At 40.3% G+C, this 19,703-nt stretch overlaps 1 protein-coding gene across 1 annotated transcript in view; it reads right to left on the bottom strand.

The window, feature by feature from the left end:
• Window positions 1-16,002: 16,002 nt before the first annotated feature.
• The window catches only part of LOC121303615 (regulator of G-protein signaling 3-like), a 188,556-nt gene continuing 184,855 nt past the window's right edge, over window positions 16,003-19,703 (bottom strand). Inside the window, exon 19 of the mRNA XM_041234411.1 lies at window positions 16,003-16,068. Within this exon, the coding sequence (XP_041090345.1) occupies window positions 16,003-16,068 (66 nt within the window). The remainder of the gene's footprint in view (window positions 16,069-19,703) is intronic.

The following is a 19,703-nucleotide window of genomic DNA, read 5'->3' as shown; positions in this document are numbered from 1 at the left end:
ATTCTAATGGCATAGGAAATTTAGGCCCAGACCAAATCAAAGTAGCTATCTCTTGTTGACTGCAAATGGTTTGAGAAGGGGGAGTGGTTTGCTACAGTCCGACCAAATCTACTCAATTCCAACTATAAATCACATCGCAAGACTTTCGCAGGACCATATTTTATAGTCATTTTGCTTTCAGTGGTCCCTCCTACTCCTGTGAAACTTCTCTCCACCCCTTTCGCGGATTGGAAATGGCTAGTTTTATTTCGGGATAAAGAAAATGCGATATGGAAACTAGCGATATTATCGCATAAACACTCGTTCGCAAGAGCGATCAGGGTTTGATTTGATCCGGCCCTTAGTTCCAATACATGGTAAAATGGACTCCATAGCATATCAAAAGATATTGGCCAATCATCTTAAACCCTCTGCTACAGAACGGTTAAAGCGCAACTGGATGTTCCAACACAACAACGATCCAAAGCACACATCAAAATCTACTTCAGAATGGATAAAGAAGAACAAAATCAAGTTTCTGGAATGGCCCAGTCAAGTCCTGATCTAAATCCGATTGATAACACTGTGTAACAAATGTTTTTTTTTATTTTTTTGGTTCCTGGGTAGTAAGTGTTATTTCCTAATTGCTTATGCCTCAAAAAAGTATAGAAAATGGCTATTATTCCCCACAAACTTTGCTTTTGTGACCAGGACAGTGATACTTTGAAATTTACCTATTTTCCGGAACATTCCAGATAGATTCAGTGCTGAGTAAACTTGGAGTAACTTCTAGAACTTTCTAGAACTTTCCAGTAATATAAATAGTAGTATAAATACAGGGGCCTTAAGCCCACCAGTTCAGTTTAGTTCCAGCTGCCTAAGTGGACACATATCTGCATTTTTCTGGGAGGTCATAGGAGACTTCAAAATGGTGGCATTCCTGATGGGTCTCCAAGGCGGTTTTACCAAGTTTCCCTGCTATTTTTGGCTTTGGGACAGCAGGGACACCATGACGCACTACCACAGGCGGGACTGGCCACAGCGGATCGAGTTCTCTGTGGGGAGGAACTGCGTCAAGTGGGAGCCACTGGTGGACCCCTGGAAGGTGCTGATGCCACCACTGCACATCAAATTGGGCCTTATGAAACAATTTGTCAGAGCTAGATAAGGAGTCGGCCTCCTTCAAGTACCTTCAAGACTTCTTCCCTAAGCTGTCTGAGGCAAAGGTCAAAGCCGGTGTCTTCGTCGGACCATAGATAAAGAAGATCCTGGAGTGCAATGAATTCCCCAAGAAGCTCACTAGTAAGGAGAAAACAGCTTGGAACAGCTTTGTCGCAGTGGTTCAGAGCTTCCTGGGCAATCACAAGGCCGAAAACTATGTGAAGCTGGTTGAGTTGTTTTTTTCTGACTTTATGTGAACGAAAAGACGTAAATTCTCCCGTTTTCTCATTGGAAATAGGTAAATTTCAAAATATCACTGTCCTGGTCACAAAAGCAAAGTTTGTGGGGAATAATAGCCATTTTCTATACTTTTGAGGCATAAGCAATTAGGAAATAACACTTACTACCCAGCAACAAAAATTGTGTTACATAGTGTAATCTTTGGTATGAGTTGAAGAGGCTGTGCACAAGTGAAGTCCTCAGAATTTGAATGAACTGGAACAATTTTGCGTTGAAGAATGGTCAAAAATCATCGACAGATATCCTAATCATTTAAAGGAGGTTATTATTGCTAAAGGTGCCTCAACTAGCTATTAATTTCATTTTCCTAGTCAGGGTATGAATACTTTTGAATTAGCATTTTTGGAGATTTGCAAAAAAATTGATTAAATAAAATTATAGACATCTATTATCTTGTAACTTTTTTCCTCATCCACAAAAGCAACACTTTTGCAACAAAAGATTTTTCCTATAATTGTTAGAAAAAATTTCTAGAAATTACATGTTCGGATATTCGTTCATTATTTAAATATTCGTTCAGATATTTGATCGTTTTTCCAAAAATAATAAAAGCCATTATATTACTCTGAAAGCAGGCAGAGACAACATAACTGCAGGGGCGTGGCCCCTGTGTGTGTGTCTTTATTTTACAGCAAGACGTTACAATATGTAACATGTTAAAATAGAAAAATATACCAGGAGTAAAGAATAAGCTGTGCAGGACTTGCTTTAACCAGTGAATTAACTACAAAACAAAGGATGCCAAATAGCAGTTCAAGTTAAATGTCATTTTGTTTATGCCTGAAATAAATAGTATATAAAGTTGACACTGCATTTTATTTTTTTTTTTTCATTCCTTGCCGTTGCTGTTTCTTCACAGTAAACAGCGGTCATTGACACGTTTTCATAAAGTAATAACATGAGATTTACTTGTGCCTTTTTGTAGCTGAACAAGCAAATGAAAACTGAAATTTAACTTCACACACTTCAAATAAAACAAACATTGAAATGCCACTGTAAAGTTTACTACATTCCACAAAACAGAAAGGCACAACAAATATAGAGTAGCACAACGTGTTTTTGTCCCAGATGGCTTTCCATAAAGATTGCTATGGGTGCGCGCACATAATCTGGTTTATTTAGTTTTTGCTGTCTAAAAATTTTAGAGAGGTAATGAGCTATATTTTATGCTCAAAAATATGGGAAAACTACTTTTATAATATAGAACAATTGCTCAGAGAAAATGTTTATTTTTAACAAGTAAGTTGTTTTTCTGAAAAAGATAGGTGTCAATTATTGGCACCCCTAAAGATTCTTATAAATAAAATCAAACAAAATTAAATCTGCATTGACATTCTACTTTAAGCACATCTCAGTCTCAGTATTGTGGCCTTCCATGGCTTTCTGTTTCGCTGGAGCATAAAAATGTGGTAATACGCATGTAAAATCCACTTGTCATCCATCACCATAGGGAAAGGCAAAGAACTCACAAATGGAGACAAACAGTTGTTTACCTTCATAAATCAGGCAATGGGTATAAAAAAATAGCTAACAACCTAAATATACTACTTACCACTACTAGGGCAATAATTAAGAAGTTCAAAACCAGTGGAACAGTGGTAAATCTGCCTGGTAGAGGACGCAAGTGTATTTTGCCCCCACTCACAGTGAGGAAGATGGTTCAGGAGGCAAAGAAGAATCCAAGGGCCACAGTTGCAGAATCACAGAACTTGATTTTGTCTTGGTGTCACCAAGTCTCCAAATCTAAAATTAGACGCCACCTCCATGCAATAGCCTACTTGGAAGGGTTGCCAGAAAAAAGGGCCTTTATTGAGAGCAACCAACAAATGTAAGCACTTGAAGTTTGCTAAACGGCACTGGCACTTGGATTGGAACAGGGGGCTATGGTCAGATGAGACGAAAATAGCGCTCTTTGGCCACGCACACCAGCGTCGTAAGAAGAATGCGTATGCAGAAAAGAACCTCATACCTACTGTAAAATATGCTGGTGGATCTTTGATGTTATGGGGCTGTTTTGCTTCCACTGGTCCTGGGGTCCTTGTTAAGGTCAACGGCATCATGAACTCTACCAAGTACCAGGATATTTTAGCCAAAAACCTGGTTGTCTCTGTCAGAAGGCTGAAACTTGGCCGCAAGTGGATCTTCCAGCAAGACAATGACACAAAGCACACATCAAAATCCACAAAGAAATGGTTAATTGACCACAAAATCAACATTTTGCAATGGCCATCTCAGTCTCCAGACTTGAATCCCACTGAAAACCTGTGGTCTGAATTGAAGAGGGCAGTCCATAAGCACAGAACGAAGGATATCACGGATCTGGAAAGATTATGTATGGAGGAATGGACTAAGATCCCGTCCAATGTGTTCTCCAATCTTATAAAAAAATTATAGAAAGGCTCAGTGCCATTATCCTTGCAAGGGGAGGGTGCACAAAGTACTGAAAACAAGGGTGCCAATAACTGACACTTTTTTTTTTTTGGAAATAAATTTATAATTTGAGAAATGTGTAATTTTGGTTGATTCTCTTGAATCATTAATAAATACAACACATTCCACATGTTGGAAAATTACAATATAGCTCATTACCTGTGTTGTTTATTTTATACAGTCTTTTTTGCTCATATTTCTCAAGGGTGCCAATAATTTTGGAGGTATATACATACACAGTACCAGTCAAAAGTTTGAGTACACTTGCTGGAAACTAGGTTTTTTTTCATAATTGACAATGTTTTACGTTGTATACGTTTCTGTAAATACCTGAAAATGAAAACACATTACAATACACAAAACATAAGGATTATCAAAGCAATGTTCAAGAAAATTGAGAATTGTCTCTAAATCTTGGATTCCTCAAAATAGCCACCCTTTGCCTTAATAACAGCCTCACAAACACGAGGCATTCGGTTAACAAGTTTCAGCAGGAAATTGCTTGACATGTCTTCCCAGCTCTTCTGCAGCAATTTCCAGAGATGTAGGGCACTTGTGGCTAGCGTTGCTTTGACTCTTCTGTCCAGTTTGTCCCAACAAGTTCTATGGGATTGAGGTCTGGAGACAGGGCAGGCCAGGTCATTAGATTGAGCTGTCCTTCACTCTCCTTCTTTGCCAGATAGTTATTGAACAATTTTGAGGTGTATTGCGGTTCATTATCTTGCTGAAGAATGAGGGACTGCCCAACTAGCCGTAATCCTGATGGAATGGCATGCCTCTGAAGTATGCTATGACAGCCATGCTGGTTGAGCTTGCTATGGACTTGGTAAAGATCACCAATTCTGTGACTTGGGCTTCAGACTGAAATCCCCTTGCTTTGGGTGACCATTTCATTGAAATTGACAAGATTTACATTTCTATTTAAAAATGTAATTTTTGAGTACAATTCACTTATGATTATCAGCTTATATAAGTACACGTATCATATAATGAAGTATTATGTGTTTATAGACAAATTTATACAGTTGAAAGCATAGATAATCATGAAAAACCTGGTTTCAAGCAGGTGTACTCAAACTTTTGATTGGTACTGTGTGCGTATATATATATATATATATATATATATATATATATATATATATATATATATATATATATATATATATATATACATACACACACACACACACACACACACACACACACACACACACACACACACTATAATAAAACCTGGAATGGATCCAGCTGCTAATATGCAATCCATATTCTTGTGTAATACCTAAGCTCATGTTTAAGATTGCTAGAATAAAGTTGTTTTGCTTCATAACAATGTTTAATAATAAGTGTGGATCTTGATAGGATAACAGTCCATCACCACTAGATTAAGAATTGCAGCCTTAACCTGCTTCAATATGAACCTATGAGAAGATAATGAGCAAGAGAGATGAGGAGGAGGAGGCGTGTCAACTACTAATTCAACTTGTGTGGAGCAGGAGAGTGCATGAGATGGAAACGAAAGCTTCCATCCACACAAAATATTGGAATTATTGTACCCCTCAAATACTTCCTGGTGACTCCGGAGACAGCCACTTCCTGCAGGCTTTGTTTCTTCCTGTGACAGGATGCGTGAAACAATGCCTGCTTTTTGAAACCTAACAGCTCCCTGAATGGCCTCGGTATCTCACTGTAATATTACTGCAAGATGAACTTCACATTCCAATGATCTCTATTAACTCTTCTAGTTTTTGTAAAGAACTTTGGGCACATATGAAAAGAAAATCTGATAAGTTTAACGTACGTGTGTGTGTGTGTGTGTGTGTGTGTGTGTGTGTGTGTGTGTGTGTGTGTGTGTGTGTGTGTGTGTGTGTGTGTGTGTGTGTGTGTGTGTGTGTGTGTGTGTGTGTGTGTGTGTGTGTGTGTGTGTAAGTACTAGCTGCCAGTGTGGTACTGATGCTTAGCGTAAAACAAAACATTTTGCTTTCAAACTGCAAAGATTAATATCCAGCCCACCTGTTTCTACGTTAATATAACCTGCAGAGTTCACACAGCTGTTGTAAACAAACAGGTCAGACAGTAGAACAGTATGACACTGCATAGAAAGAAGGCATCGGTCCTAAATTAAAAGTGTAAACCTTGGAATAGTATTTATACCAAACTAGTACAAAGTTATGTAAAGAGCCATCAGAGCCCACAGGTGTTGAAGCTCAGAATTGAAGTGGGTCAAAGTCAAGTCAACCTCAACCCCAGGTCAACCTCCAGTTCTTCTAAATACTACACAAAGTGACCAGCAGTCACACTGCAGCTTACTGTTTACCGTCATGGTTTATCAGCCCAATCCAAACATCTTGGAGAATAGTGTAGGAGCTGCTTTTACTGCTGGGCTTTTATCATTTTACAAGATATCCTGCCAGTAAATGTGTTCTTTACATACTATCAATGCAAGGAGAATGTTGGTCATATTTGCATGAATGGCACCCAAACAAAGTTTAATTATTTTATCTGTCAAGTCAGATGTGATGTCAGATCTCAAGAACATCCCTCAACAGAAGGGTTGTTCATGAATTCATTGCAATACAAGCATAACAGACCCATTAGAAAAAAATACATTTTAAATGTGTTATCGGTAGGGCTTGAGTTTTTAACCGATAACCAAAAAAAAAAAAAAAAAACACACCGTTAGACCTATTTAGAAAATTCTTTAATTTTTTATTTATTTTTTTTAACCCTAAAGTGTAGTGTGCGTCTCCTCTGAGGCCCTGTCCAGATTCTAGTGTGCGTCTCCCGAGACCCTGTCCAGATTCTAGTGTGTGTCTCCTCCGAGACCCTGTCCAGATTCTAGTGTGCGTCTACTCTGAGGCCCTGTCCAGATTCTAGTGTGCGTCTACTCTGAGGCCCTGTCCAGATTCTAGTGTGCGTCTCCTCCAAGACCCTGCCCAGATTCTAGTGTGCGTCTCCCCCGAGACCCTGCCCAGATTCTAGTGTGCGTCTCCCCCGAGACCCTGTCCAGATTCTAGTGTGCGTCTCCTCTGAGGCCCTGTCCAGAGTCTAGGGTGCTAAAGCAATACAAAATGAAAACTGTCCTACATGAGGAAAGCCGATTCATCTTTGTACTTGGTGCACTGACAGCTATAAGTGACAGTGCTAGATTTACAATGGTGTTGAAATTGTTTGATGTCTAATATTACACTTTCAAGACCTGATTTCAAAAGTCACTGCAGAGTGTGGATGCTTTTAGACATGCTAGTCTGCAATTTGTACATTTAAACAAATTCACTTATACGACTGGATAAAGAGTATTACAAGGCATGCAAATGACAAGGAAGCAATGTCATCATGTTAGGCGTTTGCAAGCGTTCCCTGTTTTAGGCTGAAGACCAGGTGTGCTGAGACGTTGTTGTGACTCGGCAGTTATACAGCAGAGGTTGGGATCAATTTTTATCTATTCTGTTACATTCTTATTAAAACTTGTTCAAAACAGCAAGCTTCTTTGGGCCCCCAGCACTGGTCACTGTGCCCCCACTGTTCCTGAAGGTGCTCATTACGGACTAGCTGTTTAGGGTGCATGCCGTCACTAAGCTGACTAGCATCTGCCTGCACTGTTATGTGACATCACAATTCTATATGAGTGCGGTTTTACAATTGCTCCCACAGCACCTGTAATGCAGATTTGTTGTTGCTTGTACTTGCAAACTAGGCAACACAAACGCTGCATTGTGTAGCCTGCCATGTGTTACATGAGCTGGCAAGACTATAAGCCTGGTGGAAGCAGCAGCTGCTCTGTTAGTCTGACTGTGTGCAATTCACATTCTATACAGTTAATACCCTTTTCCTGGTGTCTCCAGGGCAGCTACAGCATAAATATCCTTAGAGACGCAATTAAATGCAAACAGCACATACCTAAATGGCCTTTAACAACACTTGAGGCCCTTCACTACAGTTACAAAGACAGGCCTAGGGCACCATAGCAACAGCTAGTACTCTGATACAAACACTGCCATATGTTCCTCATATTTATAAACACACGACAGAATGAATCAGAATAGAAGCCTGTTGAGAGGGAGCTGCTTATATGAAGCTGTGGGAAATACTGAGTTTCACTGTTTAACTGAACAACAATCTGCCAGGCCAAGGGCCCCTGATGTCATTCCATACAGTTTGCTGCGACTCTGCAGTGGTGTTGTTGTAGCAACGGCTACCTAAACCGAATCAAAATAAACCTTTTGTTACCTTCCAGTTCCCTCTTTCACAAGCCACTGAGGCAGGAGCGGCGCTGATCGAATAAACGATCGCTCTCTGAAGGGTTTGAACGTCAGAAAGGCACAACCATTGGGTACACTTTTCAAGGGATGCATCATTAATAAAAAATGATGCATTAAGGGAAACAAAAGCACTACTGGAAATAACATAATACTGAAATAGTTTAAATTGTCCACCTCAAATGACAAATGCACAGTACTCCCTAATACCCTTTATGGACTGCACAAGTCAAATGGAGTAATGATTATCATTTATTTATGCAGATGCATTTATGCTGAGGAGTGCTTGAGAATCCCTATCTAAATTTAACTAATTCCGATAACACATACCGGTAAATCACCAACACATGAGCAATGAAACAAAACAAAATCTGAATAAAAATCTAATTGATGCTTCCGTTTTTTTTTAAATGAACCACCAAAAAAAATCTACTTTAAAATAACCAAGACCATTCCTGTTATCATGTGTTTGTTTAGCAGATGTCTTATCCAAGGCAACTTACAGAGACTAAGGGTGTGTGAACAATGCATCGGCTGCAGAGTCACTTACAACAACGTCTCGCCCGAAAGACGGAGCACAAGGAGGTTCAGTGACTTGCTCAAAGTCACACAGTGAGTTAGTGGCTGAGCCAGAATTTTAACCAGGGACCTCCTGGTTATAAACCTTTTCCTTTACCACTGGACCACAGCCTCTGTTCCTTCTGACTGATAACACTCTATTAGCACGCTTCAAAACCCTGTTCACAAGTCACCTTAATCAAATCGAGGTGTTTGTTCCTTGATACGTTTAGTATAGTAAAAAGCAAAGTAAAGAGTAACAAAGCAGTTAACACAAGGTAAAGCATAGGCAAACACTGTAATTAAGATAGAGGTGAAGCTTTACAAAAAGGCAAACCATGGAAACTATGGTAAATTCAAAGTATAACCATGGGACTAGCATTGAAAACTGCAAAATCACTGTTGAAATGTACTGTTGTAAACTTTTATAAGGATTGTTTGTTAACCTAAGCAGGGCTTTATTCAGCCAAGACTTGAACAGGGCTGCCCTAGTTACAGAAGATGCAGATTAACCACTAGTTTCTGATTAACCCCCTGTGGTTTCAAGTGGCAATAGATGTCAAACAGGCAGACAGACACAGGGTAAGAGAATGAACAGGTCAACCCGCTGGGCTTGATGAGATCCACATCTTAAATCAGGCAGTCTAGGCCCTGGCACAGGGAAGAAACCTACTCGACAAACAATCAAAAGTGCCGTCATCCCAGTCCTTGAACACCAGCCAGTATCCAGTGTTTGTTGTTATTGAACTGTGCTTCAAAATAAAAAGGGTTTATCTATGAAAAACAGTGCTGCTTATAAGTGTGTGGAGACAAGCTGTACTGTGTGGGTAACAGGCAGGCCTCCAGAGTCAGCCTTGAACTTTTACAAACATGATGGTTCTATTTTTAAAGTGTATCCAAGCTGTTATCAAGATGTACCTTTGCTGCTGAGTGCTGACCGTGCCCACCTACCCAGAAAGACAAACTGCATTTCACTGTGAGGAGCTGCCTGTACCCATTCACACAGAAAGACAAACTGCATTTCACTGTGAAGAGCTCTTTAACCACTCACACAGAAAGACAAACTGCATTTCACTGTGAGGAGCTGCCTGTACCCACTCACACAGAAAGACAAACTGCATTTCACTGTGTAGAGTACAACAGCCTCCTGCCTTTCAGCATGCTGCTCCCCCTAGGGACTGGTATTCAGGCAACAGTCACTCACAACTGCATTGGTACTTTTAGAACTTTGAATATCTTATTGTGTAGAATGAATCTAACCCTTAAGAATTATGCAGCACATAATTTTCAAAAAGGACAACCCCGCTGCTGCTATCCACAGTAGTTTAGGCTGGTCGTTAGTTTTGGACCCTCATTAGTACTGATGCAAATGGCTTTCCTGGATCCTCCAGCCTCCAGTTGTTACAGATGGGACAGGCAATGCAAGCTACTGGCTGGGTAATGGGCAGGAGGGCTGCTAGAGAAATGGATAAGAAAAACAGCCACTTGACCAAATTATTTTTTGACTAGTACTAAAATCATATAAATACTGCTCTGATTACACTATGTAACACAATTTTTGTTCCTGGGTAGTAAGTGTTATTTCCTAATTGCTTATGCCTCAGAAGTATAGAAAATGGCTATTATTCCCCACAGACTTTGCTTTTGTGACCAGGACAGTAATATTTCAAAATCTCACTATTTCCAATGGGAAAACGGGCAAATGTGTGTCTTCTCGTTCACATAAAGTCAGAAAAAAACAACATATAACATAACATGTAAATACAGTATAATCGTAAATCTCGAAAAACTACTCACTTCTAAATCTTTTGTAGACATTTTTGTATTACTTTAGTATAAATACATGTTAATTTGGATTCATATGTTTTTTTTTTCTGACTTTATGTGAACGAGAAGACACACATTTGCCCGTTTTCCCATTGGAAATAGTGATATTTTGAAATATCACTGTCCTGGTCACAAAAGCAAAGTCTGTGGGGAATAATAGCCATTTTTATACTTCTGAGGCATAAGCAATTAGGAAATAACACTTACTACCCAGGAACAAAAAAAAAAAATTGTTACACGGTGTTATTATATTAGAGTAACTCCATTTTAAAGACAGCACCACTGCTTCTCTGCTTGCAGCCCCCTCACAGCAGCACAAGGCGACAGGAGCAGCTGGAACAAGCAGGGGGGTTACAGGAAGTTACTGAGGTGCAGGGGGGTTACAGGAAGTTACTGAGGTGCAGGGGGGTTACAGGAAGTTACTGAGGTGCAGGGGGTTACAGGAAGTTACTGAGGTGCAGGGGGTTACAGGAAGCATGCAGAGGTGCAGGGGGTTACAGGAAGCATGCAGAGGTGCAGGGGGTTACAGGAAGCATGCAGAGGTGCAGGGGGTTACAGGAAGCATGCAGAGGTGCAGGGGGTTACAGGAAGCATGCAGAGGTGCAGGGGGTTACAGGAAGTTACTGAGGTACAGGGGGTTACAGGAAGTTACTGAGGTGCAGGGGGTTACAGGAAGCATGCAGAGGTGCAGGGGGTTACAGGAAGCATGCAGAGGTGCAGGGGGTTACAGGAAGCATGCAGAGGCTTTGTGGTTGGAGGGGTTGCTGTATGAAATAGTTTCCATTATTACTGAGTGCAAGAGCCCACGTACAGTACGAGTGGAAGCAAGTACAGGAAGTAGTTGTGGAGACCCACATTTGGGTTTCCCCACACTTTAAAATGCCCACATTGTTCTAGTGACCACAGAGTACCAACAACTGCTAGTGAAAAAACAGACAACCGGAGTGCCTTGTTACAGGTGACGGATAGCTCATGCAGAGTAACACACACGCCCCCAAAAGGTGTAGAATGGTATTACTAGCTTAAGAGCAACAATCTCATTTACATGTATTATTTACACTTTTTGGCAGAATACAGTATGTCATATATGAAGAAATCAATTTATGCCTATTTCCTATTTTGGATTTTAACAATTACAAATATTTTTTTAAAAAGTCTCTCTATAAAAATAAACACCAAAGGTACCAAAATAGATGTAACTGTTTGCTAAAACCAGTGTACAATTAGCATTGAAGCAGCAGTACAGGCAAAAACAATTCATGTTTAAATATATCTTCTGAAAGCATAGCTACCCTTAAATTGATTTTATTTGAAGAACACAGTATTTACAGATAATGAAATCGACTAAACCACTGAACACAGTGTTATAAACAAGCCACTAGTTTGTAGCTGTTTCTAGTTTTTTGCAGCATTAGCCCTTCTGATGTAAAATCACTAATACAATTCATAAGACTGAGGAACAGCTACATATGCTGCTGTAATGCTGATAAAAAGTGCAAATAAAGCAAGAAACACAAATGAGTCTGGTCTGTGTGTCTCAAAGGGAGATGTACCAGTCACTGATCTTTACTGTGTCAGGCTGGTCTGTGCGTCTCAAAGGGAGATGTACCAGTCCCTGATCTTTACTGTGTCAGGCTGGTCTGTGTGTCTCAAAGGGAGATGTACCAGTCCCTGATCTTTACTGTGTCAGGCTGGTCTGTGTATCTCAAAGGGAGATGTACCAGTCCCTGATCTTTACTGTGTCAGGCTGGTCTGTGTATCTGAAAGGGAGATGTACCAGTCCCTGATCTTTACTGTGTCAGGCTGGTCTGTGTATCTCAAAGGGAGATGCTCCCAGTCCCTGATCTTTACTGTGTCAGGCTGGTCTGTGTGTCTCAATGAGAGATGTACCAGTCCCTGATCTTTACTGTATTAGGCTGGTCTGTGTATCTCAAAGGGAGATGTACCAGTCCCTGATCTTTACTGTGTCAGGCTGGTCTGTGTATCTCAAAGGGAGATGTACCAGTCCCTGATCTTTACTGTGTCAGGCTGGTCTGTGTATCTGAAAGGGAGATGTACCAGTCCCTGATCTTTACTGTGTCAGGCTGGTCTGTGTATCTCAAAGGGAGATGCTCCCAGTCCCTGATCTTTACTGTGTCAGGCTGGTCTGTGTATCTGAAAGGGAGATGTACCAGTCCCTGATCTTTACTGTGACAGGCTGGTCTGTGTATCTGAAAGGGAGATGCTCCCAGTCCCTGATCTTTACTGTGACAGGCTGGTCTGTGTATCTGAAAGGGAGATGTACCAGTCCCTGATCTTTACTGTATTAGGCTGGTCTGTGTATCTCAAAGGGAGATGTACCAGTCCTGATCTTTACTGTGTTAGGCTGGTCAGGATTAGGCCTTACAGAAGAAATAGCCTGGCACTGATACCGCCAGCGGCACACAGTACTGAAGAGCTGCCATCCAGAGCAACCTGCAACTATCTAGAACAGGAATTAACACATTTCATGCAGTAATGAATTAAAAAAAAAAAAAAAGTGAAGTCTTACAGTGTTAACATATCATTAAACATTTCCTACGTTATCTCTATCACAAGAAAACACATGGAAAAAAAAGAGGGACTTTAAATATCTCTTTAAGAGAAAGACCTATCCTGCCACAACTGTGATGTGTGCCAGAAACATGCCATCCACGCATTCACTTTAGACACAGTGACCCTCTTTCCATTCCTTTATCAAAAAATGTACACTGTGGTGATATAATGAGTGCTGTAATCCACAGCATAATGCCTAGATCTGCAGTGTCTCTTCAGATGTGTGGTTTTTTTTGCACATGTTTCTACTGGCATGAAATGGCATTTCTCAGATTCCAGACCTACTAAACCTCTGCTGTAACCCACACTACATCCACAGAAATCCTTATCTATCTATATATGTGCACCATTCACACACACAATCAAAAGCTTTGTGCTGGAGTACATGATGAATAATACATTAAAGTATATTATGATTAATGATTAAAGTATCATAATGTGAAGTAGTAAATATTTGTGCCTGGGAGGCATTTGGCTCACTGGCTGCATTCTAAACGGCATACTATATTAAATCTGTATATCAAATACACACATATTTCTAATTGTAGAAATAATACAAGAAACAACCAATGTTATTATTAGGGTGTGCTGGGTTCAACAACCAGCACGTGTGTGTCCGGGGTTAAGGGATGGTAAACTAGTCCAGGATTGGTCAGAATAATGAAAGTCCAGTCAAACCTGGAAAAGTGAGTTATTATTATTAGGGTGTGTAGAGTTCAACAACCAGCACGTGTGTGCAGTGTTTAATAACCAGCACTTGTGTTAAGCAGGGTGTGCAGGGTTCAATAACCAGCACATGTGTGTGTCCGGGGTTAAGGGATGGTAAACTAGTCCAAGATTGGTCAGATCAATGGAAGTCCAGTCTGAAACCTGGAAGAGTGAGTTAGAGTGCTCCGGTTTCAAACTATCACTACAGTGCAGTAGCAGACCAAATACAAAAGGAGCCCAAATTCTACTTGCCATGTCAGAATGCTCAAGCACTGCAGCTGGTTCTAAAGTAGAAGCCCTGTGTACTGAATGTACAGGGCCGTTTTGTAAGGGGTGTGGTTAGGTAGCTGTTGCAGATTGTATAATACGTGTAGACCTAGATGATGTGATTTATAAAGACAGGGTTTAAATAATGGATGTGCACAGCTGCATAGTGCTGCAATCATGATGCAGAAGGGGCTGAAATCACATTCACAACGTTTCTTGTGTGCACTCTTCTCAAAATATATCATGGTTATTCACTCTAAACACACACACACACACACAAACACACACAATATTGTGCTGGTGATTAAATCAGTGAAAACATACTCTGCAGTGCCCCCATGTGGCACTGATGAGAAATGCTCAAAAGCAGTAGGACAGTGTTTATAGTAAAGTCAAGTCTATATATTTTCTCTTTTAACCTATTAAATTAAAACATTTGCAGGCTTTATAAATACAACAGTTTGAATAAGATAATTATTTCACTTGAAATTCCTTCACATTCTGCAAATATATTTATGTAAAATGTGTTTCAGTATAACTCACACCTGTTCAATGCACGTTATTTCTTATTTTTTAAATGGCATGGACAAATTCCCAGGAAATTTACATAAAATAATAATAATAATAATAATAATAATAATAATAATAATAATAATAATAATAATAATAATAATAATACAGGGCCCTACATACAGTGCATTCAACTTCAATACTGTACATGTACCTGAAATTAAATTTTCCTGTCAGCTGCAGAAAACTATGAAGTACATTATTATTAACCAGTATTAGATAAATGGAAATGCAACGAACAAGCCAGGCGTGCAGATACTGAAGCACACAAACACACATGCACTTTAATGCTGTGCACCTGCAAGGGGATGCTCCATTTTCTGAACTAAAACCTTTATCACACAAGAAGCCCCCTAGGTATCCCCGCATTCAATTCATGCCTGTCTGCTTCCACATCAACCACTCCTGTTCAGAGCACAGCCACTATCAACCGCTCCTGATCACAGCACAGCCACTATCAACCACTCCTGATCACAGCACAGCCACTATCAACCGCTCCTGATCACAGCACAGCCACTATCAACCGCTCCTGATCACAGCACAGCCACTATCAACCGCTCCTGATCACAGCACAGCCACTATCAACCGCTCCTGATCACAGCACAGCCACTATCAACCGCTCCTGATCACAGCACAGCCACTATCAACCGCTCCTGATCACAGCACAGCCACTATCAACCGCTCCTGATCACAGCACAGCCACTATCAACCGCTCCTGATCACAGCACAGCCACTATCAACCGCTCCTGATCACAGCACAGCCACTATCAACCACTCCTGATCACAGCACAGCCACTATCAAGCACAGCTCCTGATCACAGCACAGCCACTATCAACCACTCCTGATCACAGCACAGCCACTATCAACCACTCCTGATCACAGCACAGCCACTATCAACCACTCCTGATCACAGCACAGCCACTATCAACCACTCCTGATCACAGCACAGCCACTATCAACCACTCCTGATCACAGCACAGCCACTATCAACCACTCCTGATCACAGCACAGCCACTATCAACCACTCCTGATCACAGCACAGCCACTATCAACCACTCCTGATCACAGCACAGCCACTATCAACCACTCCTGATCACAGCACAGCCTCTCAACGTACAGTAAGCACAGCAAGAGAGACAGGCTGACCTGACCTTACACTGAAGGCTCCCAGCACTCGCAGAACTTGTGGGGCTAATGTCAAATCTGATCAATACATGAGCTATTCATAAGGAAACTGACCCATCTAAATGCTGCTCTTAAGTAAAGTTTTTATTTGTGTTTTTCTGCAGCATTGTTTAATAAAAACAAACACGAAGACACATTTATGAGCAATGCTATTATACTGTACTGGAATGCCCACTATATTATTCATCCCTCTGTCCTGAGGCCAGCAGACAGGGCCCTGTAGCAGAGTGCAGGTGGATTGCGTGGAAACTGTAAAAAAAGGGTTTACAGGAACACTCAGACATTCTCATCCTGCTTTCCCAGAAGCTACTCCCAAGTCAGCGCGGAGTGACGGAAGGGAGCCGGTCAGTGAAGCAGTAAATACTGACCCTTTACAAGCTCTGATGGAGTTGACACACTCCATCAAGTGACAAAGACAGCTCCTGTCAAAGAGCAAACTGCATTGCTCAATTATTTTAACCTCCTGATATTTAACAATGATATAAAAAGGACATTAAAGTCAAACAGTCCAGCTTCTGACATCACAGTTACACCCTCTAAATGTCCTGAGATCCGTAGCGTCCGCTATCATTGCTGCAGGATTTTTTTCTATTTGTATTTTTATTTTCATATGGCATCAAAAGGACAAGCCACCTGTTTGTTCAGTGTTTTTACTTGTTGCTCCATTCATTCCTACTGAACTTAACAGAAGGAATTGCACACACAGTCTAGGTTATGTTTATTTTTTATTATTCACATGTTTTACTTGATGATTTAAGGGTCATGTGTCCTATTTTATAAGAAATTAATTCAGATACATGTAATTTATTATTTGAGTTGCAGAAAACTGTCATTGTACTATATATATATATATATATATATATATATATATATATATATATATATATATATATATATATATATATATATATATAAGAACATAAGAAAGTTTACAAACGAGAGGAGGCCATTCGGCCCATCTTGCTCGTTTGGTTGTTAGTAGCTTATTGATCCCAAAATCTCATCAAGCAGCTTCTTGAAGGATCCCAGGGTGTCAGCTTCAACAACATTACTGGGGAGTTGATTCCAGACCCTCACAATTCTCTGTGTAAAAAAGTGTCTCCTATTTTCTGTTCTGAATGCCCCTTTTTCTAAACTCCATTTGTGACCCCTGGTCCTTGTTTCTTTTTTCAGGCTGAAAAAGTCCCTTGCGTCGACACTGTCAATACCTTTTAGAATTCTGAATGCTTGAATTAGGTCGCCACGTAGTCTTCTTTGTTCAAGACTGAACAGATTCAATTATTTTAGCCTGTCTGCATATGACATGCCTTTTAAGCCCGGAATAATTCTGGTCGCTCTTCTTTGCACTCTTTCTAGAGCAGCAATATCTTTTTTATAGCGAGGTGACCAGAACTGCACACAATATTCAAGATGAGGTCTTACAAGTGCATTGTACAGTTTTAACATTACTTCCCTTGATTTAAATTCAACACTTTTCACAATGTATCCGAGCATCTTGTTAGCCTTTTTTATAGCTTCCCCACATTGCCTAGATGAAGACATTTCTGAGTCAACAAAAACTCCTAGGTCTTTTTCATAGATTCCTTCTCCAATTTCAATATCTCCCATATGATATTTATAATGTACATTTTTATTTCCTGCGTGCAGTACCTTACACTTTTCTCTATTAAATGTCATTTGCCATGTATCTGCCCAGTTCTGAATCTTGTCTAGATCATTTTGAATGACCTTTGCTGCTGCAACAGTGTTTGCCACTCCTCCTACTTTTGTGTCGTCTGCAAATTTAACAAGTTTGCTTACTATACCAGAATCTAAATCATTAATGTAGATTAGGAATAGCAGAGGACCTAATACTGATCCCTGTGGTACACCGCTGGTTACCACACTCCATTCTGAGGTTTTTCCTCTAATCAGTACTTTCTGTTTTCTACATGTTAACCACTCCCTAATCCATGTACATGTGTTTCCTTGAATCCCAACTGCGTTCAGTTTGAGAATTAATCTTTTGTGCGGGACTTTGTCAAAAGCTTTCTGGAAATCTAAATAAACCATGTCATATGCTTTGCAATTATCCATTATCGATGTTGCATCCTCAAAAAAATCAAGCAAGTTAGTTAGGCACGATCTCCCTTTCCTAAAACCATGTTGACTGTCTCCCAGTACCCTGTTACCATATAGGTAATTTTCCATTTTGGCTCTTATTATAGTTTCCATAAGTTTGCATATAATAGAAGTCAGGCTTACTGGTCTGTAGTTACCTGGTTCAGTTTTGTTTCCCTTTTTGTGGATCGGTATTACGTTTGCAATTTTCCAGTCTGTCGGTACCACCCCTGTGTCAAGAGACTGCTGCATGATCTTGGTTAGCGGTTTGTAAATTACTTCTTTCATTTCTTTGAATATGCTGCTTGAAGTGTCTTCAGAATTCAGTGCCAGTTTTAAAATGACCGCCAATAACCAGCCCACTGTACAGAACTGAGAATGACTAGTCTGGTATGTGCTCAGTTTTGAGAGCAGTCTGATGAAAGCAGGTTACACCACACACTTCCTGTATCACTGAGAACCTGCTTATTCACAGACAGTCCTTTAGTCTCCATGGAGCACTAGGAGAAAGCTGCTTCGATGATGCTACTGCAACGGTTCTACTGTATCAGAGCATGCAGATGGACAGTGGATAGTGTTACAATACAGTCACCATACACCAGGACTGGGACTGCATGCAACAAGTCATTACTATCATTAGATACTAAAATGCAGTTTACAAAAGCACCACAAGGTGGCAAACAACAACCAGGCACGAATACAGTTCTCCCCACTCCACTGATTCTATGGTTATTGTATTTGTTTTACCAATGTCACAAAAATGTCTTGAAGGGTATGCATTTTCAAGGGTAATAAGGTAACAGAATCAATTTTGAAGTTTACACTGAAATGGCTCTATAGCTTGTCAGACGTCTGGACTGTAATGTCCTATTCCATTGTACATACACATACACATACACACACACACACACACACACCTATCAATGCAGCGATGCAGTTTATAGAAATGTACCAACATATGCAATGGTCTGTACAAGACCAGCACTGATAACCTGCCTCTTATATTTAACACAACAAAACAAGCAGCTCATTCCCATGACAGACCCCGAGAGGATCTTGCTGCTGCAGGCAATCAATTCCTCGAATGATGTAAGCTTGCCCAGTTTCTCTGTTGAGATACTAGAGGCTTATATAACCTGTCCATTTCCACAGGCCAGCAGGTATGTTTCTATACAATGTCAGGTTGTGTGAATTCCACCTGTGGTTGGGATCTCTCCTGATATATCAGTGCTGATAAGGGCGCCTCTAGTACTATAACCCTAGCCTTGGGAATGTCACTAAAGAGCTCTCAATTGCACTGTCAGCGAGAATGCTGTGCAACACTGACAGCCACTAAATCAAAGGGTTAAGAGTGTAAAGTACTTCCTGTCGCAAGCAGATTAACAGCAGGTAGGTGCAGCACCTTTGGGAGGTTTGCTTCAATCCTGTTAAAATGGATGTTTTGTTTTTGCCAAGTTGCTTATCCAAAAGTATATACTGTATTACTGTATAAAGGGTATGCTGTATTACTGTACAAAGCGTATGCTGTATTACTGTATACAGGGTATGCTGTATTACTGTACAAAGCGTATGCTGTATTACTGTATAAAGGGTATGCTGTATTCCTGTACAAAGCGTATGCTGTATTACTGTATACAGGGTATGCTGTATTACTCTATAAAGTGTATAATCTCCTTCCACCTTTATATACACTGCTGAATGTATATGAAGTGTTGATCAATCACAATGCAGTTTTCAGACACTAGCATTTATAACAGATATAATATCAAACCTAATGCTAGAAT

The sequence above is a fragment of the Polyodon spathula genome, chromosome 34, assembly GCF_017654505.1.
Source record: "Polyodon spathula isolate WHYD16114869_AA chromosome 34, ASM1765450v1, whole genome shotgun sequence".
Classification (NCBI taxonomy): domain Eukaryota; kingdom Metazoa; phylum Chordata; class Actinopteri; order Acipenseriformes; family Polyodontidae; genus Polyodon; species Polyodon spathula.
This window is presented reverse-complemented; position numbering and strand designations above follow the sequence as displayed.